General features: G+C 46.7%; 1 protein-coding gene across 3 annotated transcripts; it reads left to right on the top strand.

Annotated features, from left to right (window-relative positions):
* Nucleotides 1-1,830: 1,830 nt before the first annotated feature.
* LOC120943179 (myeloid-associated differentiation marker-like) lies at nt 1,831-22,501 on the top strand. Of its 3 annotated transcripts, none has more exons than XM_040356324.1 (2): nt 1,831-1,918; nt 21,110-22,501. In XM_040356324.1, the coding sequence occupies exon 2, from the start codon at nt 21,240-21,242 to the stop codon at nt 22,095-22,097; it is 858 nt and encodes a 285-aa protein (XP_040212258.1). In that variant the 5' UTR covers nt 1,831-1,918; nt 21,110-21,239; the 3' UTR covers nt 22,098-22,501. The 3 variants fall into 3 exon arrangements, with proteins under 3 accessions (XP_040212258.1, XP_040212256.1, XP_040212257.1); XM_040356322.1 differs by lacking the exon at nt 1,831-1,918 and adding an exon at nt 10,839-11,159; XM_040356323.1 differs by lacking the exon at nt 1,831-1,918 and adding an exon at nt 12,218-12,297.
* Nucleotides 22,502-24,291: the final 1,790 nt, after the last annotated feature.

Below are 24,291 nucleotides of genomic sequence, written 5' to 3'. Positions count from 1 at the left end.
GAGACGGTATTTCAGCAGATTAGCCTCTTGACGACCGTGTCACGAGGATATACGTCGGCAGAATGGCACGGCTGCGCAAAGTGATGTATATATAATTGCAGATTGCCGCCATTACTAGTAAAAAAATATATATATTAATAAAAATGCCATAAAACTATCCATTATTTTGTAGACGCTATGGGCCAGATTCACCTAGGTTAGCGGATCTTTAGATCTGATTTAAGATCCGCCGCCTCAAGTTTTTGAGGCAAGTGGTTAATTCACAAAGCACTTACCTCAAAACTTGCGGCGGCGTATCGTAAATCCCCCGGTGGAATTCAAATTCCGCGGCTAGGGGGCGTGTAGTATTTAAATCAGGCGCGTTCCCGCGCCGATCGAACAACGCATGCGCCGTCCGGAAATTTTCCCAGCGTGCATTGCTCCAAATGACGTCGCAAGGACGTCATTGGTTTCGACGTTTACGTAAATTACGTCCATCCGTATGCGCGAACGACTTACGCAAACGACGTAAAAAAATCAAATTTTGTCGCGGGAACGACGGCCATACTTAACATTGGCTGCGCCTCATAGACCCAGGGGTAACTATACGCCGGAAAAAGCCGAACGCAAACGACATAAAAAAAAGCGCCGGGCGGTCGTTCGTTTCAGAATCGGCGTAACTCCTCATTTGCATATTCGTTGCGTAAAAAACCTGACACGCCACCTAGCGGCCAGCTTGGAATTGCAGCCTAAGATCCGACGGTGTAACTCAGTTACACCTGTCGGATCTTAGGAATATCTATGCGTAACTGATTCTATGAATCAGTCGCATAGATACGACCGGCATACACCGTCGTATCTCTTTGGGAATCTGGCCCTATAATTTTTGCGCAAACCAATCAATATACGCTTATTGCGATTTTTTTTTACCAAAAATAGGTAGAAGAATACATATCGGGCCAAAACCGAGAAAAAAAATAGTTTTTTATATATTTTTTGGGGATATTTATTACAGCAAAAAGTAAAAAATATTGCACTTTTTTTCAAAATTGTCGCTCTATTTTTGTTTATCGCGCAAAAAATAAAAACCGCAGAGATGATCAAACACCACCAAAAGAAAGCTCTATTTGTGGGGGAAAAAAAGGACGTCAATTTTGTTTGGGAGCCACGTCGCACGACCGCGCAATTGTCAGTTAAAGCGACGCAAAGGGTCGAATCGCAAAAAGCGGCCAGGTCACTTGGCCGGCCAAATAGTCCGGGGCTTAAGTGGTTAGGCAACCCGTCAGAATGTGTAACGCAAGAGACGTTCCGTCACCGCCATCTTGTTACACCCGACACTCGTCCATAGTAAGGATACACTAAGGAGGGGGAAAGCGGACATCTTGTTACACCCACCGGAGTTTTTGCATTTTACACTTATTATTATCAGTAAAGTGAGTTTATATAATGACATTTAGTACTTAGAACTCTGTATGAATGTTTACAGCGAACTTCTATCCGAATAGCAAACCTATGAGATGGGCAGGCTTGCCGCTGCTTTTTAAAATTCAGCATCTAACCAGTCAGATGGAGTTTCTAAGTACAGTACTGTATTTCACTATATTAAAAAGTTGACGCGTTTCGCCCTGTGACCAGTGATTATTGTTCCTTTCTTCTATGTTTCCGAATGAAGGACTCTGAACAATGAGAGGACCCGGAGATGTGATGGTGCTGCCAAGTCCTGACGGTTTACCAAACATACAATGACAATGAGCCGAGCTGCACAAGGCGTGGCTGATGGAATCTGAAACTCGGCTTTTCCTGGTGCCGAAAAAAGAAGAGGCGTAACATAACAACATGTAGAGACTCCACCGATCTACAACCGCCAACACAAACCTTCTACACTGGGTTTAGATGTGCGACGACAGTGCTGCACCCTTTGCACGAAGGATCAATAAAGGTGAAGTGTTGCAGCAAATGTATTGGGCCCTATCCACACCTAGCATCAGTGCCGATCCTGACCTCCCTGGGGCAAAATTACATGGCACGTTAAAGTTAAGAAGCTGGGGGGGGGTTGGGGGCTGCGGATTCAGAGAGCAATTGCGCCTGCGTAACCATAGTTACACAGCTCAATTGCTTACTTGCGCCGGCGTAACGAATGCTCCTGATTCAGGAACCTCGTTACGCCGACTGCAGCCTAAGATATGCGTGGCATAAGGCTCTTATGCCCGCATATCTTCGGCTGCATTCTTGCAATGGCCGCTAGGTGGCGTTCCCGTTGTGCTCAGCGTATAGTATGCAAATTGCATACTAACGCCGATTCACAACGTTACGCGAGCCCTGCGTAAGCAGTTTACGTCGTTTGCGTACTGCGGTTTTCCCGTAAGGCTGCCCCTGCTATTAGCAGGGGCAGCCAATGTTGCGTATACCCGTCGTTCCCGCGTCGCGAAATTTGAACTTTACATAGTTTGCGTAAGTGAATCGTGAATGGCGCTGGACGCCGTTCACGTTCACTTTGAAGCAAATGACGTCCTTGCGACATCATTTGCCGCAATGCACGTCGGGAAAGTTTTCCCGACGGAGCATGCGCTCTACGATCGGCGCGGGAACGCGCCTAATTTAAATGATTCCCGCCCCCTACGGGATCATTTAAATTGCGCACGCTTACGCCGGGCATTTTGCCGGAGCGCCCACGCAATTTACGGAGCTACTGCTCCGTGAATCGCGGGTAGCGCAGAAAATTTGCGGGGGCGCAGGGCAAAAACGTTGCCCTGCGCCTCCGTAAAAAAAAAGCGCAAATGTACCTGAATCTAGCCCAGTCATCTGCTGTCGGAAATTACATCTTACATTAAAGTGAGAAGCGGGGGGTGCTGCCTTCTTACCTCTTCTCCCATGCAGCCAGCGAGTTGAGAAGCGGGGTGAGGGGCCGAAAACGATTTCTCACCAGACGGGCCTCTGGTGATTTGGGGGGCTCTCCGCAGCCTTGCGGGGCCCTAAGCGGCTTGCATAGTGAGCCTATAGGGTGGATCGGCCCTGCCTAGCATTAACTAAAAGGGTGATGGTTTTTTATTTCTGTGTTTTTTCTTTTTCTTCTATTTTTTCTGTGTGACATTTCAATGGGCTTCCCTATGCAAAACACGCATCTGCTTGACGCATTTTGGGTGCCATTAACATTAAATGGCACTGCGGCACATGTTTTTCAGCGTGTTTTGTAACGCTCGGGTTTAACCACTTCAGCCCCGGAGGATTTGGTTGCCAAGTGACTGATCCATTTTTTTGCGATTCATCACTGCGTCGCTTTAACTGACAATTGCGCGGTCGTGCGACGTGGCTCCCAAACAAAATCGGCGTCCTTTTTTCCCCACAAATAGAGCTTTCTTTTGGTGGTATTTGATCACCTCTGCGGTTTTTATTTTTTGCGCTATAAACAAAAATTAAGCGACAATTTTGAAAAACAAACAAACAGTATTTTGTACTTTTTGCTATAATAAATATCCAATTTTTTTTTTAAAAAAAAGCTATTTTTTTCTTCAGTTTAGGTCGATGTGTATTCTTTTACATATTTTTGGTAAACAAATTAAAAAAATCACAATAAGCGTATATTGATTGGTTTGCGCAAATGTTATAGCGTCTACAAAATAGGGGATAGTTTTATGGCATTTTTATTAAGAATTTTTTTTTTTTTTACTAGTAATGGCGGTGATCTGCGATTTTTTCGTGACTGCGACATTATGGCGGACACATCAGACACTTTTGACACTATTTTGGGACCATTCACATTTATATTACATTATATATTATATTTGTGGAGGAAAAAAAGGACATAAATGTTATTTGTGTAGAGTGTCGCATGACCGCGCAATTGTTAGTCAGGCAGTGCTGTATCACAAAAAAATGGCCTGGTCATGAGGGGGTGGGGGGGGGGGTAATACCTTGCGGAGCTGAAGTGGTTAAACCAGCCCTTCCAATACTATTTCATTCATCATAACAAGGACAGCGTGACTTTACATTCTTTCTAAAGTCTTTTTATTGACCTCAAACAGTTGTGAAAGATGTCAGTGTATAGAAGCCAAGTGTGCATTACTGGGCTTTGTTTACACCAGATACGCTGCGACACGTTTCTATTGACCGCGCGTGCAAGACCAAGAATTGGATTTCCCTGAGCCGCGTTCACATCACTTCAGTGCTGTCATGTGTATTCAGGCTGGTTTCACATCTATGCATGTGCAGTTGATGCGTTTTTGAAGCCGGCTTTGCATTTCTTATGCGTTTTTAAGTCTTTTTTTTTTTTCGGGATGTGTTATTTGTTGCTAGGAGAAGGTGTCCAATTTGTCCGTAGCAATATTGCAGTCCCGCTATAAGTCGCTGATCGCTGCCATTACTAGTGAAAAATAAATAAATAAATACAAAATGGCATACAAATATCTCATAGTTTGTAGACACTATGGCCCGGATTCACAGTCAGCGGCACACATTTATGCCGCCGTAGCGTATCTCCTGTACGCTACGCCGACGCAGCGCAGAGAGGCAAGCATGGAATTCACAAAGCACTTCCTCCCAAAACTGCGCTGGGTTTCCAAGGCGTAAGTCGGCGTAAGTGGAAGTGGGCGTGAGCCATGCTAATGAGGCGTGACCCCATGCAAATGATGGGCCGAGCGCCAGATAGACACGTATCACAAACTGCGCATGCGCCGTCCCGTGGACGCATCCCAGTGCGCATGCAGATACGCCGGATCACTGCCTACGGCGTGAACGTAACCTACGCCTAGTCATATTCACGTCCAATGTAAAATACGTCGGCTTGTGTTCCCTGGTGAAGACCTTTGCATGTCTGCTGCTGAGTTACACCTCCTTTATGGGGCTTAACTTTACGCCGGACGTACGACTTATGCGCACATCGCGTAGCCTGCGTCGGGCGCACGTACGATCGTGAATCGGCGTATCTCCCTCATTTGCATATTTTAATAGAAAACCAATGGGAGCGCCACATGCGTCCAGCGTAAATACGCCGGTGTAGGCAAGTTACGTCGGTGGAATGAAGCCTGTTTTTAGGCGTATCTTAGTTTTGTGGGCCCGGCGCATGTGCTTCTGGAAGAATGGTCAAACATTCCCCTAGACACACTCCTAAACCTTGTGGACAGCCTTCCCAGAAGAGTTGAAGCTGTTATAACTGCAAAGGGCGGGCCAACTAAATATTGAACCCTTCGGGCTAAGACTGGGATGCCATTAAGGTTCATGTGCATGTAAATGCAGGTGTCCCAATACTTTTGGCAATACAGTGTGTTCTCCAGGGAACCAATAAAGGGTCGTTATCACTATCTATAGATGTGTGAAGAAGAAAAAAAAATGTAGGTGTGATAGAAACAAAGTGGAAATGGTTGGTGCTGTGGACACTTCTTATCTAAATGACATAGGAGGAAGGTGTTTGGTATTAGATAACTTGGAAGGCTGATAACATTGTTTGTGACTTTAGTTCAGTACACAGGAAGCAACAAGACACTGGATTTCTATCAGTGGTGATGGTGGTGGGCTCTTGCATCTGATGGTGGTGGGCTATTGACTTCTGATGGTGGTGGGCTCTTGACTTCTGATGGGGTGGGCTCTTGACGTCTGGTGGTGGGCTCTTGACATCTGATGGTGGTGGGCTCTTGACGTCTGAAGGTGGTGGTGGGCTCTTGACATCTGATGGTGGTGGGCTCTTGACATCTGATGGTGGTGGGCTCTTGACATCTGATGGTGGTGGGCTCTTGACTTCTGATGGTGAAAGGGGGCTCTTGACATCTGATGGTGGTGGGCTCCTGACATCTGATGGTGGTGGGCTCTTGACCTCTGATGGTGGTGGGCTCTTGACGTCTGATGGTGGTGGGCTCTTGACTTCTGATGGTGGTGGGCTCTTGACGTCTGGTGGTGGGCTCTTGACATCTGATGGTGGTGGGCTCTTGACGTCTGAAGGTGGTGGTGGGCTCTTGACATCTGATGGTGGTGGGCTCTTGACATCTGATGGTGGTGGGCTCTTGACTTCTGATGGTGAAAGGGGGCTCTTGACATCTGATGGTGGTGGGCTCCTGACATCTGATGGTGGTGGGCTCTTGACCTCTGATGGTGGTGGGCTCTTGACGTCTGATGGTGGTGGGCTCTTGACTTCTGATGGTGGTGGGCTCTTGACCTCTGATGGTGGTGGGCTCTTGACATCTGATGGTGGTGGGCTCTTGACTTCTGATGGTGAAAGGGGGCTCTTGCATCTGATGGTGGTGGGCTATTGACTTCTGATGGTGGTGGGCTCTTGACTTCTGATGGGGTGGGCTCTTGACGTCTGGTGGTGGGCTCTTGACATCTGATGGTGGTGGGCTCTTGACGTCTGAAGGTGGTGGTGGGCTCTTGACATCTGATGGTGGTGGGCTCTTGACATCTGATGGTGGTGGGCTCTTGACATCTGATGGTGGTGGGCTCTTGACTTCTGATGGTGAAAGGGGGCTCTTGACATCTGATGGTGGTGGGCTCCTGACATCTGATGGTGGTGGGCTCTTGACCTCTGATGGTGGTGGGCTCTTGACGTCTGATGGTGGTGGGCTCTTGACTTCTGATGGTGGTGGGCTCTTGACGTCTGGTGGTGGGCTCTTGACATCTGATGGTGGTGGGCTCTTGACGTCTGAAGGTGGTGGTGGGCTCTTGACATCTGATGGTGGTGGGCTCTTGACATCTGATGGTGGTGGGCTCTTGACTTCTGATGGTGAAAGGGGGCTCTTGACATCTGATGGTGGTGGGCTCCTGACATCTGATGGTGGTGGGCTCTTGACCTCTGATGGTGGTGGGCTCTTGACGTCTGATGGTGGTGGGCTCTTGACTTCTGATGGTGGTGGGCTCTTGACCTCTGATGGTGGTGGGCTCTTGACTTCTGATGGTGGTGGGCTCTTGACCTCTGATGGTGGTGGGCTCTTGACATCTGATGGTGGTGGGCTCTTGACTTCTGATGGTGAAAGGGGGCTCTTGACATCTGATGGTGGTGGGCTCTTGACATCTGATGGTGGTGGGCTCTTGACTTCTGATGGTGAAAGGGGGCTCTTGACATCTGATGGTGGTGGGCTCTTGACATCTGATGGTGGTGGGCTCTTGACATCTGATGGTGGTGGGCTCTTGACTTCTGATGGTGGTGGGCTCTTGACTTCTGATGGTGAAAGGGGGCTCTTGACATCTGATGGTGGTGGTCTCTTGACATCTGGTGGTGGTGGGCTATTGACTTCTGATGGTGGTGGGCTCTTGACATCTGATGTAGGGGGGGAGTTGCTTTGGACATCTAGTCTTACAGATGCAACCAACCCTTTGAGGGCGACCATAATTCTGATGCGGTCCGAGATGAAATGGAGTTTGACCCTCCTGATCTATGAAATTCTATTGCTCTACCTACAGGGATTGCTGAGTATGAGTGCTGTTCATGGTTACAGGTTGCAGTTGAAATGAAGTGATTTAAACATTTTTGTTTTCTTAGTCATTGAAAGTGAAATGTCTCTGGTTTTGGAATCTTGAGTATATAATCTGACGATTCATACTTCACATACTTTGATATCCAGTTTTTCTATTTCTATCAACCCGTAACCTTTGAGGGTATCCACTTCCCGGTCTGCAGGTTCACAGGGAGGAACAAAGAAGAAAAATAATTGTTTCCCCTTCTCCGGGGGCACTGCTGGTTTCACCTCAATCATGGAGACACTGATGGGTCCCTCCCCACCTACTTCTCGGACCCCTGTATGAAAACGGTGACAGATGATTCACCTGGACCCGAACTCAAACTACTTTACACCATTTCTGGGGTCACAATGCAAAATGAGGATGGACATTTACGGGGGATTTTTTTGGGCATGACTCCTAGTCCTAGTGGTAAAACGCTTCCAGTGGAACACATAGCAGGTGCTGCTTTGTACCTGAATGGCACACATCACCCTTCTTCAGAGACAGCCTCCAGGGAGCAGCCCAGAAATGGAAGCAAGCACAGCTAGCAATAGATGGCAGAACAGGGCTCTTTCACTTGGGCAGCAGTACTCTGAAAAACTGGAGAGTGCAAAATCGGGTGCAGCTCTGTATAGAAGACAATCAGCTTCCAGTTTTTTTTTTTTGCCAAGGCTTCATTGAACAAGATGAAGTTAGAAGCTGATTGGCTACCATGCACAGCTGCACCAGATTTTGCACTCTCTACGCCGACGTAACTGGGAATCTGCGCCGTCGTAAGTTTAAGGCCCCGTACACACCAGAGGATATCCGCTGGAAACGGTCCGCCGGACCGTTCCCAGCGGATAAATCCTCTGGCGGATTTGGATCTGATGGCTGTACTCACCATCAGATCGAAATCTGCACGGAATCCATCCGCGGCGACGTGCGCAACACTGGAAGGTAATTACTTCCACGCATGCGTCGAATCATTACGACGCATGCGATGGAGGGGAGCGGACGGACTGATCCGGTGAGTCTGTACAGACGACCGGATCAGCCCGCTGGAATGGATACCAGCGGATACATTTCTTAGCATGCTAAGAAATTTTTATCTGCTGGAAATCCGTCGGCTGGAGAAATCTCCGCCGAAAAATGTCCGCTCGGGCCTACACACGACCGGATTTGTCTGCTGGATCTGATCCGCGGATCAATCCCAGCGGATAGATCCGGTCGTGTGTACGAGGCCTAAGTGTATTCTCAAACTGAGATACACTTAAACCTATCTAAGATACAACGGCCTGCGCCGTCGTATCTTAGGGTGCAATATTTACGCTGGCCGATAGGTGGCGCTTCCGTTGAGTTCGGCGTAGAATATGTAAATGCCTAGATACGCCGATTCACGAACGTACATGCGCCCGTCGCAGTAAAGATACGCCGTTTACGTTAGGCGTTTTCCGGCGTAAAGTTATTCCAACAAATAGCTGGCCCAGCCGATGTTAAGTATGGCCGTCGTTCCCACGTCGAAATTTGAAATTTTTACGTAGTTTGCGTAAGTCGTCCGTGAATGGGGCTGGACATAATTTACGTTCACGTCGAAACCAATACGTCCTTGCGGCGTACTTTGGAGCAATGCACACCGGGATATGTAAACGGACGGCGCATGCGCCGTTCGTAAAAAACGTCAATCACGTCGGGTCACCAAACATTAACATAAAACACCCCCCCCCCCCCATCCTCATTTGAATTAGGCGCGCTTACACCGGCCCCATTTACGCTACGCCGCCGTAAGTTAGGAGGCAAGTGCTTTGTGAATACAGTACTTGCCTCTCTGACTTAAGGCGGCGTAGCGTAAATACGATACGCTACGACGCCTTAAAGATACGCACCCCTACCTGAATCTGGCTATCTAATTTTAGCTGCTCCTTCCACCCCCCCAGGCATTAAGATCTTGTTAAAGGGATGCTGTGCAGGGCTGTCACCTCATCCCTTTAAACCCGAACATGTATTAATTACACGCGTTCTACAGCTAATTAAATGCAGATAAGGCACAGAGTTTAATTACCACCTTAATCATCCATAGAACCTGTGTAATTATTATTATGTGATCAGGTTTAGCCCCTTTCCACCCACGCTATAGGCGAATGACGGCTACAGCGCGGGCTTCCAGTGCCAGGAGGGCATCAATACACGTCCTACCGTGATCGCACCGTGGGTGGCGCGATTTGTGACTGCTGAGTCCTTTCAACTCGGCTGATCACAGAACTGGGTAAAGGACGAATCACAGCGAGCCCTTTATCACGTGATCAGCTGTCAGCCAATGAAAGCTGATCACGGAAGTAAACAAGCCGATTATCTACTTTTCTTCTCCTCACGATCAGCACAAGAAGAGAAGCAAAGACCCGGTAGCCGACTTCTGTTACAGGGACATCGGCTCCTGCCTCGGTGCCCGCCAGTGCAGCTAATCACTGCCTATCAGTGCCACCTATCAGTACAGTCTCATCAGTGCCCATCAGTGCAGTCTCATCAGTGCCCATCAGTGATTCACAAAGCATTTGCTCCGTAATTTGCGGCGGCGTTTTGTAAAAGGGGCCTGCGTAAGCGCACGTAATTTCAATGATCCAGTAGGGGGCGTGGATCATTTAAATTAGGCGCGTTCCCGCGTCGAACGTACTGCGCATGCTTCGTCGGGAAAATTTCCCGACGTGCATTGCGGTAAATGACGTCGCAAGGACGTCATTTGCTTCGACGTGAACGTAAATGGCATCCAGCGCCATTCACGATCCACTTACGCAAACGACGTAAATTTCGAAAATTGCGACGCGGGAACGACGTCTATAATTACCATTGGCTGCGCCTCCTAATCGCAGGAGCAGCCTTACGACGAAAGCGACGAACGCAAACGACGTAAAACACGAGCGCCGGGCGCGCGTACATTTGTGAATCGGCGTGAGTATGCAATTTGCATACTCTACGCTGACAACTACGGGAACGCCACCTAGCGGCCAGCGTCAGAATGCAGCCTAAGATACGACGGCATAAGAGCCTAATGCCAGTCGTATCTTAGGCTACAGTCGGCGTATCGAGCTTTCTGAATACAGAAAGTTGATACGCCGGCGCTACTTAGCAATTACGCTGCGTATCTATGGATACGCAGGCGTAATTGCTTGCTGAATCTACCCCAATGTGTTTAATATCACTATAAAGCGTGCTTTATTAAATGTATGTTCTATTGTTTTTTCTGTCTTTTTTTATGTTATGGGAAGCTGCTCTCTTGCATTGCAGATTTTTTTTTTGCAAAGAGTAATAAAAAAAAATAAAAAATGTGTAGCCTGAATGTTTGTCACACTGTTTCCTCGTTGTGTCACGCGTCCTGTCCCCCGGGGGGGTGGACGGGGTTGGAGATCAGGTAGAGGTGTATCCTGTTCTCCTGGGTGTGAGATCAGAGCAGGCAGATAGCTGAGGACACACCTGAACAGGGCGGACCCCACCTGACTCTCTACACACCCTGGCACTCCGCAGGAGAGCTGTATCTAAGGGATCCAGTTGTATCCCAACCGGGGACACTCCTGTCCTGTCCTGTCCTGTCCTGCTGCAGATGACCGTCTCCTTCTGCCAATGCCTGGATCACCAACCTAGCACAGATGAGGAAAAACGTTACATTCCGTAAACCAGGAGCTGGCACCGAATCGGCTGACGCCATCTGACACCTTTGCCAAGCATCGTATAGTGTGCAGGGACAGGTGAAGGCATGTGACTGGGCATTGTAGGGCATACAGGTATGGTACGCTTTTTGTGGTTGGGTTGTCTCCTTGGTCCACATTTTTAGAGGAAATTAAATAACTCTTATGGGCACGGGGTAGAGTTGCCACCTCATCCCTTTAAACCAGTGGCGGCTGGTGCTCAAAATTTTTAGCCACTGTGCCCATCAAACGCAGACATTGTGCCCATCAAACGCAGCCACTTTGCCCATTAAACGCTGCCACTGTGCCCCAAATGCTGCCACTGTGCCCTAAATGCTGCCACTGTGCCCTAAGTGCCTCCACTGTGCCCCATATGCTACCGCTGTGCCCCAAGTGTTGCCACTGTGCCCCATGTGCTTCCACTGTGCCCCATTTGCTACCACTGTGCCCCATGTGCTGCCACTGTGCCCCATGTGCTGCCACTGTGCCCCAAATATTGCCACTGTGCCCCAAATGCTGCCTCTGTGCCCCACTTGCCCCATGTGCTGCCGGTGTGCCCCAAATATTGCCATTGTGCCCCATGTGCTGCCACTGTGCCCTGAAAAGCATCGTATAGTGTGCAGGGACAGGTGAAGGCATGTGACTGGGAATTGTAGGGCACACAGGTATGGTACGCTTTTTGTGGTTGGGTTGTCTCCTTGGTCCACATTTTTAGAGGAAATTAAATAACTCTTATGGGCACGGGGTAGAGTTGCCACCTCATCCCTTTAAACCAGTGGCGGCTGGTGCTCAAAATTTTTAGCCACTGTGCCCATCAAACGCAGACATTGTGCCCATCAAACGCAGCCACTTTGCCCATTAAACGCTGCCACTGTGCCCCAAATGCTGCCACTGTGCCCTAAATGCTGCCACTGTGCCCTAAGTGCCTCCACTGTGCCCCATATGCTACCGCTGTGCCCCAAGTGTTGCCACTGTGCCCCATGTGCTTCCACTGTGCCCCATTTGCTACCACTGTGCCCCATGTGCTGCCACTGTGCCCCATGTGCTGCCACTGTGCCCCAAATATTGCCACTGTGCCCCAAATGCTGCCTCTGTGCCCCACTTGCCCCATGTGCTGCCGGTGTGCCCCAAATATTGCCATTGTGCCCCATGTGCTGCCACTGTGCCCTGAAAAGCATCGTATAGTGTGCAGGGACAGGTGAAGGCATGTGACTGGGAATTGTAGGGCACACAGGTATGGTACGCTTTTTGTGGTTGGGTTGTCTCCTTGGTCCACATTTTTTTGGGAAATTAAATAACTAACTAATAAATCGGCAGGGGGTAGAGTTGCCACCTCATCCCTTTAAACCAGTGGCGGCTGGTGCTTAAAATTTTTAGCCACTGTGCCCATCAAACGCAGCCACTTTGCCCATCAAACGCAGCCATTGTGCCCATCAAACGCAGCCACTTTGCCCATGAAACACTGCCACTGTGCCCCAAACGCTGCCACTGTGCCCCAAACGCTGCCACTGTGCCCCAAGTGCTGCCACTGTGCCCCAAGTGCTGCCACTGTGCCCCATGTGCTTCCACTGTGCCCCAAATGCTTCCACTGTGCCCCAAATGCTTCCACTGTGCCCCATGTGCTGCCACTGTGCCCCATGTGCTGTCTGTGTGCCCCAAATATTGACACTGTGCCCCAAATGCTTCCACTGTGCCTCATGTGCTGCCACTGTGCCCCATGTGTTGCCACTGTGCCCCAAATATTGCCATTGTGCCCCATGTGCTGCCACTGTGCCCTGAAAAGGGGCCAGATACCAGAATGGAGACCGTCAGCACTGACCATAGATAGATCTATGCAATGCATGAATCTATGTATGGTGATTAGAAAGTGACAGAAGGGGGGGCGGCGCTCCTGCGTCCTTTATGGACGCACTGCCACTGCTTTTAAGAACACAGGTTCTTTGACTGATTAAGGTGGCAATTAATCCTAGTTAGTGCCTTATCTGCTTTATATTAGCCGCAGAACCTCTGTAATTCATATGCATGGGCGTCCGCTCCATAGGGCAAGGGGGGGCAATTGACCCCCCCTCCCCCTGGAAAATCGAGAAGGTGTTGAAGATTTTTGCGGCTGCGGGCTGTCTGAGCGGTCCCGGGGCTGGAGGTCACACAGGCACAGCGAGCAGAGTGAAGCCACCCCCCCTCCAGTGTTTATGTGAACCTGCTGTGCCTGTGCCGCGGTGATGGCTGATCTGAGGTACTGAATGGGATGGGGGGAGGGGGGTCCATCTGTGCTGAAGGGGGGGTCTGTACTGAAGGGGGGGTCTGTACTGAAGGGGGGGTCCATCTGTGCTGAAGGGGGGGTCTGTACTGAAGGGGGGGTCTGTACTGAAGGGGGGGTCTGTGCTGAAGGGGAGGTCCATCTGTGCTGAAGGGGGGTCTGTACATTCTCTAGGCTATATTTATATGGGCATGGAGTGAAGATGAATTATCTCAAGAGCAATTTCACACTGCCATCTGGCCGCGTTATCGGTAAAGCGCCGCTAAAAAGTGATGCTTTACCATAGTTTTAGCTGCGCAATTCGGCCGCTAGTGGGGCACGTTTAATCCCCACTAGCGTTTAAAGAAAGAAAGGGTTAAATGCGACTGTGTATCACCGCTGCCAAAGTGCCCCTCCCTGATAAAATATCAGCGGACGCCCATGTTCATATGGGTTTAGGTTTAAAGGGATGAAGTGGCAACCCTACTTTACACGCACATGAACTTTAATGGCATCCCAGTCTTAGGCTGGCCATACATTATACAATTTTCTTGTACAACTTTCCATCAGATTTACCAAAACCATATAATGGGTTTTATAACAAAAACTTCCAATTTGTATGCAATCAGGCAGGCCCTTTCACTACTTAGTTGAAGGTAAATCTAAAGAAAATGATATGGTGTATGGTCAGCTTTAGTCCGTGGGGTTCAATATTGAGTTGGCTCCGCCCTTTGAAACTATAACGGCTTCAACTCTTCTGGGTAGGCTGTCCACAAGACTTAGGAGTGTCTCTATGGGAATGTTTGACCATTCTTCCAGAAGCGCATTTGTGAGGTCAGGCACAAGAAGGCTTGGCTCGCAGTCTTCACTCTAATTCATGCCAAATGTGTTCTCATGGGGTTGAGGTCAGGACTCTGTGTAGGCCATTCAAGTTCCTCCACCCCAAACTCGCTCATCCATGTCTTTATGGACCTTGCTTTGCGTACTGGTCCAAATCATTTGGTGGAGGGGGGATTATAATGTGGGGTTGTTTTTCAGGGGTCGGGCTTGGCCCCTTAGTTCCAGTGAAGGGAACTCTTTAAGACATTTTGGACAATTTCATGCTCCTAACTTTGTAGGAACACTTTGGGGACGGGCCCTTCCTGTCCAAACATGACTGTGCACCAGTCTACAAAGCAAGGTCCATAAAGACATGGCTAAGCGAGTTTGGGGGTGGAGGAACTTGACTGGCCTGCACAGAGTCCTGACCTCAACCTGATAGAACACCTTTGGGATGAATTCGAGTGGAGACTGTGAGCCAGGCCTTCTCATCCAACATCAGTGCCTGACCTCACAAATGCGCTTCTGGAAGAATGGCCAAACCTTCCCATAGACACACTCCTAAACCTTGTGGACGGCCTTCCCAGAAGAGGTGAAGCTGTTATAGCTGTAAAGGGCGGAGCCAACTCAATACTGAACCCTACGGGCTAAGACTGGGATGCCATCAAAGTTCAGTATGCCATATTGCATTACATTTTTAGAAATATACAGCAGCTGCAGATTGAAAAGGAAACGTGTTTTTTAATGACATTCAATTACAATGTGACTTGAGTCTCAATTGCATACACTATTTTATTTATTTTTGTATTTGCTATTATTTTTAACTGCAAAAGTGGAGTTAACCTTTTTAAAGTAGAGCTGCATGTTTCTGGCCAAAACGAGAATCACGTTTTTTTTTGCTTAGAATAAAGATCACGATTCTTGGAGCGTAAAATCTTTAACATTATACCAAAAAAAATTGGGCTAACTTTACTGGTTAGTTTTTTTTAATTCATTAACCACTTCCCGACCTCCTCATGTACATTTACGTCGGCAGAATGGCACGGACAGGCACAATCACGTACCTGTACGTCCTCTGCTAGACGTGGGTGGGGGGTCCGATCGGGACCCCTCCCGGTACATGCGGAGGTCGGGTCCGCTCGGGGAGCGATCCGGGACGACGGTGCGGCTATTTGTTTATAGCCGCTCCGTCGCGATCGCTCCCCGGAGCTGAAGAACGGGAAGAGCCGTATGTAAACACGGCTTCCCCGTGCTTCCCTGTGTCGGCGCATCGATCGAGTGATCCCTTATATAGGGGAGACACGATCAATGACGTCATTCCTACAGCCACACCCCCCTACAGTTGTAAACACACACTAGGTGAACCCTAACTCCTACAGCGCCCCCTGTGTTTAACTCCCAAACTGCAACTGTCATTTTCACAATAAACAATGCAATTTAAATGCATTTTTTGCTGTGAAAATGACAATGGTCCCAAAAATGTGTCAAAATTGTCCGAAGTGTCCGCCATAATGTCGCAGTCACGAAAAAAATCGCTGATCGCCGCCATTAGTAGTAAAAAAAAATAAATAAAAAAAAAAAAAAAAAAACTATCCCCTATTTTGTAAACGCTATAAATTTTGCGCAAACCAACCGATAAACGATTATTGCGATTTTTTTTTACCAAAAATAGGTAGAAGAATACGTATCGGCCTAAACTGTGGAAAAAAAATTATATATGTTTTTGGGGGATATTTATTACAGCAAAAAGTAAAAAATATAGCATTTTTTTCAAAATTGTCGCTCTATTTTTGTTTATAGCGCAAAAAATAAAAACCGCAGAGGTGATCAAATACCACCAAAAGAAAGCTCTATTTGTGGGGAAAAAAGGACGCCAATTTTGTTTGGGAGCCACGTCGTACGAGAACGCAATTGTCTGTTAAAGCGATGCAGTCCCGAACTGTAAAAACCCCTTGGGTCTTTAGGCAGCATTTTGGTCCGGGGCTTAAGTGGTTAAAGTAATTTTTTTCCCAAAAAATTGCATTTGAAAGACCGCTGCGCAAATACAGTGCGACATAAAATATTGCAACAACCCCCATTTTATTCTGTAGGGTCTCTACTAAAAAAAAAAATATGTATATATATATATATATATAAAATGTTTGGGTGTCAATTTTCTAGCAAAAAAAAAAATGATTTTAACTTGAAAACAACAACTGTCAAAAAAAGGTTTGGTGTTTAACCACTTAACACCCGCCAGCCGTCAAATGACGGCGGGCGGAATCCCCTATTGTTCTGACAGGACGTCATATGACGTCCTGTCATTTAAAGCACCCGTCGCGTTACTGGGAACACAATGCGCGTACCCGGCGGCCGCGATGGCCACCGGGCACCCGCGATTGCCCAGTAACTGAGCAGGATTGTGGATCTCTGTGTGTAATGATGGGGTGTAAACACAGAGCTCCACGTCCTGTCAGGGAGAGAGGAGACCGATGCTGTGTCCCTTGTACATAGGGACACAGCATCGGTCACCTCCCCCAGTCACCCCCCTCCCCCTACAGTTAGAACACTCACTAGGCTACACATTTAACCCCTTCCCCGCCCCCTAGTGGTTAACCCCTTCCCTGCCAGTCACATTTATACAGTAATCAATGTATATTTATAGCACTGTTCGCTGTATGAATGTGAATGGTCCCAAAAATGTGTCAAAAGTGTCCGATGTGTCTGCCATAATGTCGCAGTCCCAAAAAAAAAAAAAACACAGATCGCCGCCATTCCTAGTAAAAAAAATAATAATAAAAAAATCATAATTATGTCCCCTAATAATTATTGTAGGCAATATAACTTTTGCGCAAACCAGTCACTATACGGTTATTGCGATTTTTTTTTTTTTTTACCAAAAATATGTAGAAGAATACGTATTGGCCTAAACTGAGATAACAACATTTTTTTTTTTTTAAATGGCACATTTATCACACATTAGTTAGCGCAACGCAACTCCACCTTTTTCTATGTTAATTTTGTTTGTATAAACATTTTAAATTTGCAGCTGTATATTGCACTAGATAAGCGCACTTTTTTCCTTTTTCATATTTATTATAGCAAAAAGTAAAAAATAAGGTGTTTTTTTTCAAAATTTACGCTCTTTTTTTGTTTATAGCACAAAAAATAAAAACCGCACAGGCGATCAAATACCACCAAAAAAAAGCTCTATTTGTGTGGGAAAAAAAGGACGTCAATTTTGTTTGGGAGCCACGTCGCACGACCGCGCAATTGTCAGTTAAAGCGACGCAGTGCCGGAAGCTAAAATTTCGTCTGGGCAGGAAAGGGGTGTATGTGCACAGTAGGCAAGTGGTTAAAGTGGGATTTGATGGCACAGTGGCAGCGTTTGATGGCAGAGTGGCAGCGTTTGATGGCACAGTGGCAGCGTTTGATGGGCACAATGGCTGCGTTTGATGGCACAGTAGCTATAATTGATGGCACAGTGGCTATAATTGAGGGCACAGTGGCTGCAATTGATGGCACAGTGGTTGCAATTGATGGCACAGTGGCTGCAATTGATGGCACAGTGGCTGCGTTTGATGGGCACAGTGGCTGCGTTTGATGGGCACAGTGGCTGCGTTTGATGGCACAGTGGCTATAATTGATGGCACAGTGGCTATAATTGAGGGCACAGTGGCTGCAATTGAGGGCACAGTGGCTGCGTTTGATGGCACAGTGGCTGCGTTTGATGGCACAGTGGCTATAATTGATGGCATAGTGGCTATAATTGAGGGCACAGTGGCTGCAATTGATGGGCACAGTGGCTGCGTTTGATGGCACAGTGGCTGTGTTTGATGGCACAGTGGCTGCGTTCAGGGGAGGGCTGGGCCGGGGGGCAGGATGGCAATTGCCTCCCAGGCTGCTCTGACTTATGGCCGGCAGCAGCTGCCCACTACCATTTTTATTCTGGTCTAGGAAGTTGGACCGGGGGCATGGCCATGGCGGCCGACCACTAGCTGTTGCATTTCGGGAGTTGTAGTCCAAGCTCAAGCTCCCAGTGGGTGGAAAACAGAGCAGAGAAAACTACAAATCCCTGAGATCGGATTCTTTGAAACTGGGTTTGCCAGGGAGTCGGGGCGCAGGGCTGGGTGCTGGCTGCAACTTGACCCCAGGACCAGAAACTTTTTTTTGATGATCAAAAATCGAAAGGATTCCCTTCTTGAAAACTTTTTGTCATTCTCATCACTACACACAAATTACATCTGATACATTGAGAATAATCTGTTATGTTGTAAAAAATTATACATACATTGCATAATTGCTACATTATCCATTGTTTGCAAACAGTGTGATTGTTTTAGTTTGCCACACCTTTTATTACATCAGATGAAAGAATATCCACGTCTATGTCCGGACTTTTTTAGAGCAGAACAGCGGCTGGAATGTCATGTTTGAACAAGCTATTGGACTTTTGACTGGGTAAATAAAGCAATAAATTAATATGGAGCAATCAAGCAGGCTTATCTGTGTTGTAGTGGTTGGTGTATTTTTTCCTTTAGATAACTAAAGTCGCAAAGCATAAGATTTAGGGCTAGTATACCAAACCTAAACCCCCAAACCTAAAGCGTGGGATGCAAAAAGGCCCAACTATCCCTCAAGGACAGTCCGCCTTATAGAACCAAATACCTCTCTACCGTTTTCCTCCTCCATTGTCCCTTTTTGGTCTGGTTTGTAAACCTTCACAAAAATGGGCTATTTAACTATCAAAAGTTTAATATTGCATTTGACCAGCCTTTCCTATATAATTATTATTATTATTTTTTTTACATAAGGGAACCATTAAAATAACTTTCAGGTTTTAGGGAACCCCTGCCAAAACAAATACATCTACAGCCTCTATAGTACCCTGGTGGTCAGTTGGAGCAATGCTTCTTTCAATGATGGGAGGAATGCTTCTTCCATTGGTGGGAAGAATGCTTCTTCCATTGGTGGTCGTTGGTGGGAAGAATGATTCTTCCATTGGTGGTCATTGGCGGGAAGAACGCTCCTTTTTTTGGTGGTCATTGGTGGGACAAATGCTTCTTCCATTGGTGGTCATTGGCGGGAAGAACTCTCCTTTTATTGGTGGTCAATGGAGGGAAGAATGCTTCTTCCATTGGTGGTCATTGGCGGGAAGAACGCTCCTTTTATTGGTGGTCATTGGTAGGAAGAATGCTCCTTTTTATTGGTGGTCATTGGTAGGAAGAATGCTCCTTTTATTGGTGGTCATTGGTGGGAAGAATGCTTCTTCCATTGGTGGTCATTGGTGGGAGGAATGCCTCTTTTTATTGGTGGTCATTGGTGGGACGAATGCTTCTTCCATTGGTGGTCATTGATGGGAAGAATGCTTCTTCTATTGGTGGTCATCAGGCGGGAAGAACGCTCCTTTTATTGGTGGTCATTGGTGGGAAGAATGCTTCTTCTTTTGGTGGTCATTGGGAGGAAAGCTTCACCCATTGGTTTGGAAGAATGCTTCTTCCATTGGTGGTCATTGGCGGGAAGAACGCTCCTTTTTATTGGTGGTCATTGGCGGGAAGAACGCTCCTTTTATTGGTGGTCATTGGTGGGACGAATGCTTCTTCCATTGGTGGTCATTGGTGGGAAGAATGCTTCTTCTGTTGGTGGTCAGTGCGAGAAATGCTTCTTCCATTGGTAGGAAGAATGCTCCTTTTATTGGTGGTCATTGGTAGGAAGAATGCTCCTTTTATTGGTGGTCATTGGTGGGAAGAATGCTCCTTTTATTGGTGGTCATTGGTGGGAAGAATGCTTCTTCTATTGGTGGTCAGTGGGAGAAATGCTTCTTCCATTGGTAAGAAGAATGCTTCTTCCATTGGTGGTCATTGGTGGGAAGAATGCTCCTTTTATTGGTGGTCATTGGAGGGAAGAACGCTCCTTTTATTGGTGGTCATTGGTAGGAAGAATGCTCCTTTTATTGGTGGTCATTGGTAGGAAGAATGCTCCTTTTATTGGTGGTCATTGGTGGGAAGAATGCTTCTTCCATTGGTGGTCATTGGTGGGAGGAATGCCTCTTTTTATTGGTGGTCATTGGTGGGACGAATGCTTCTTCCATTGGTGGTCATTGATGGGAAGAATGCTTCTTCTATTGGTGGTCATCAGGCGGGTGAAGAACGCTCCTTTTATTGGTGGTCATTGGTGGGAAGAATGCTTCTTCTTTTGGTGGTCATTGGGAGGAAAGCTTCACCCATTGGTTTGGAAGAATGCTTCTTCCATTGGTGGTCATTGGCGGGAAGAACGCTCCTTTTTATTGGTGGTCATTGGCGGGAAGAACGCTCCTTTTATTGGTGGTCATTGGTGGGACGAATGCTTCTTCCATTGGTGGTCATTGGTGGGAAGAATGCTTCTTCTGTTGGTGGTCAGTGCGAGAAATGCTTCTTCCATTGGTAGGAAGAATGCTCCTTTTATTGGTGGTCATTGGTGGGAAGAATGCTTCTTCCATTGGCGTTATACGCCGATCCTCGCTTTCTGAGCGCCGCCACCGACATATACCGAGTGCAGTACACTCGGGTACACTCTGCTGGGTTTGGCCAAGCTCGGCCCTGCGAGCCGAGTATACACGAGAGTACTGCACTCGGTATATGTCGGCTTTCTGAGCGCCGACATATACCGAGTGCAGTACACTCGGGTACACTCGGCTGGGCTCGGCCACGATCGGCTCCACGAGAGGAGCCGAGCGTGGCCGAGCCCAGCCAAGTTTACCCGAGTGTACTGCACTCGGTATATGTCGGCGGCGCCGTTCAAAAACAGCGCGGGAAGAAGCGGGGAGGACACCACGAATGCCACAGACTGACGCCGGACCGGACAAGGCCGCCGCCGGGCAACTGTATCTGTAAATTGTCAGTATTTATTTTTTTTCCTTAGGATTCTCCTCTAGGTTTGGGGTGCGCGCTATACGCCGGTGCGCGCTATAGGGCGATAAATACGGTAATAATATTTCAGCATCTAGGTCACATCTTATCTTCTTGTGTTTCAGGTACAGACCGCTTCGTAAAGCAAAGGTGGAAGCTTGTTTGAAATCAGTCCTATAACAGATTCCCCTCTGATCTCCTCATCCGGGGGAACCTCAGTACACCTTCACCTCCTTGCATCTTCATAACACCAAGATGGAACTTCGCTCCTTTTTCAATCCCTTGCTGATCCTCCGATTCCTCCAAATCTTCTTCTCCTGCACCGCCTTCAGCTTGGTGGCCAGCGTCCAAGCGTACGGAACCCAATATGGAGCCTGGAGTATGGTTACCTGGATCCTGTGTTTTATCGTGACTATCCTAATCGTTGTCCTGGAGCTGACCGGGTTTGCCAGTAGAGTTCCTATCTCCTGGGAGGACTTCACCTCGGCCTTCGCCATGTTGGCTTCATTGATGCTCCTCACCACATCCATCATGTACCCATCCGTCTTCCTGAAAGGAGGCTGCGGTGGACACATCTGTGCCTGTATGGGTGCTGCCACGGCCATGTCCATCTTATGCTTCTTCGCCTATGCCATTGAAGTGGGATTTACCCGGGCGAAACCTGGCGAGATTAGTGGTTTTCTCTCTACCATCCCTGGCCTGCTGAAGGTCTTTGAAGCCTACGTTGCCTGTATTATCTTCTCACTTCTTCTACCGGTTTCTTTCAGCCCAGGTTTGCAGTGGTGTGTGGCTGTCTACTCCATTTGCTTCATCATTACCACTTTAATCATCATCCTAACCATTGGACGTCTCTTGCCTAGACTGCCCATCAGCTTTGAGAAGATTCTCATTGGTTACAATATCTTGGCAGTGGTCATGTATGTCACCGTGGCGGTCATATGGCCCTACTACTTCTTCAGGGCCTATCCAGACAGAGGTCAATGTCCACCTGGCTATATTTGTTATTGGGACAATGGAGTTGGGATAACCATCTTGACTTATATCAACCTGGTGGCTTATATTGTAGACACAGTCTATTCGTTTAAAATGGTTTTCTTCACAGTCTCAGCCTAGACTCCAATACTTCAACGGCTTGACCAGCAGCTCTGTTTACATAAATTCAAAGCCGTGATGGGAAAAACAATACATGTATCTGGTTGAAGCAATTGTCTTCTACCACCTTGGAGTACCGTAAAAATAATAGAAAATGCATTATATACAAATGGCTTGGCAACAGGGTTGAAGTAGTAACAACGGCCAACTGCGCCACCCAATTGAAAGCCCAACTGCGCAAAAATTCTGGAAAGAGTGTGGAAAGGTTGACATTTCTGTAAGGTTTCCATTTCTTCTCTATAACTCCGTTGTGGACAATTTCCCTTAGTTCCTGCCTCTGTGACACCCATATAAAAAATGGAACGTTTTCCCAAGGACAGACCACCATGGACAACATTAAAAACCTTTCCTCGTTTTGTTAAAAATTGTTTTGTTGGTGTCCCCATTAGAAAGATTTTCCCATAATGTCCTGTCCTTGTCCTTGTAAGGACACAGATGGTGATAAAAATGTAACAAAGGTTCTCTGGCTCAGGGGCGGACTGACAACTCATGGGGCCCCCGGGCAATAGGAGATTATGGGGCCCCCCAGGCAATAGATTATGGGGCCACACAGTATACACACACACATACAGAATACATACACAACATACACACATATACAGTATACACACACACACAATACACACACATACAGTATACACACACAGACATACAGAATACATACACAGTATACACACACACATACAGAATACATACACAGCATACACACATACACATACAGTATACACACACACACATACAGTATACACACACACACATACAGAATACATACACAGTATACACACACATACAGAATACATACACAGTATACACACACACATACAGAATACATACACAGTATACACACATACAGAATACATACACAGTATACACACACACATACAGAATACATACACAGTATACACACACATACAGAATACATACACAGTATACATACACAGTATACACACACATACAGAATACATACACAGTATACACACATACAGAATACATACACAGTATACACACACACACATACAGAATACATACACAGTATACACACACACATACAGAATACATACACAGTATACACACACACATACAGAATACATACACAGTATACACACACACATACAGAATACATACACAGTATACATACACACTTACAGAATACATACACAGTATACACACACATACAGAATACATACACAGTATACACACATACAGAATACATACACAGTATACACACACACATACAGAATACATACACAGTATACACACACATACAGAATACATACACAGTATACATACACAGTATACACACACATACAGAATACATACACAGTATACACACATACAGAATACATACACAGTATACACACATACAGAATACATACACAGTATACACACACACATACAGAATACATACACAGTATACACACACACATACAGAATACATACACAGTATACACACACACATACAGAATACATACACAGTATACACACACACATACAGAATACATACACAGTATACACACACACATACAGAATACATACACAGTATACACACACACATACAGAATACATACACAGTATACATACACACTTACAGAATACATACACAGTATACACACACACATACAGAATACATACACAGTATACACACACACACACAGAATACATACACAGTATACATACACACTTACAGAATACATACACAGTATACACACACATACAGAATACATACACAGTATACACACATACAGAATACATACACAGTATACACACACACATACAGAATACATACACAGTATACACACACACATACAGAATACATACACAGTATACACACACACATACAGAATACATACACAGTATACACACACACATACAGAATACATACACAGTATACATACACACTTACAGAATACATACACAGTATACACACACATACAGAATACATACACAGTATACACACATACAGAATACATACACAGTATACACACACACATACAGAATACATACACAGTATACACACACATACAGAATACATACACAGTATACATACACAGTATACACACACATACAGCATACATACACAGTATACACACATACAGAATACATACACAGTATACACACATACAGAATACATACACAGTATACACACACACATACA

Source organism: Rana temporaria, chromosome 6, assembly GCF_905171775.1.
Source record: "Rana temporaria chromosome 6, aRanTem1.1, whole genome shotgun sequence".
Lineage (NCBI taxonomy): Eukaryota > Metazoa > Chordata > Amphibia > Anura > Ranidae > Rana > Rana temporaria.
The sequence above is the reverse complement of the archived record's forward strand: the minus strand, read 5'-3'. Positions and strand labels throughout refer to the sequence as shown.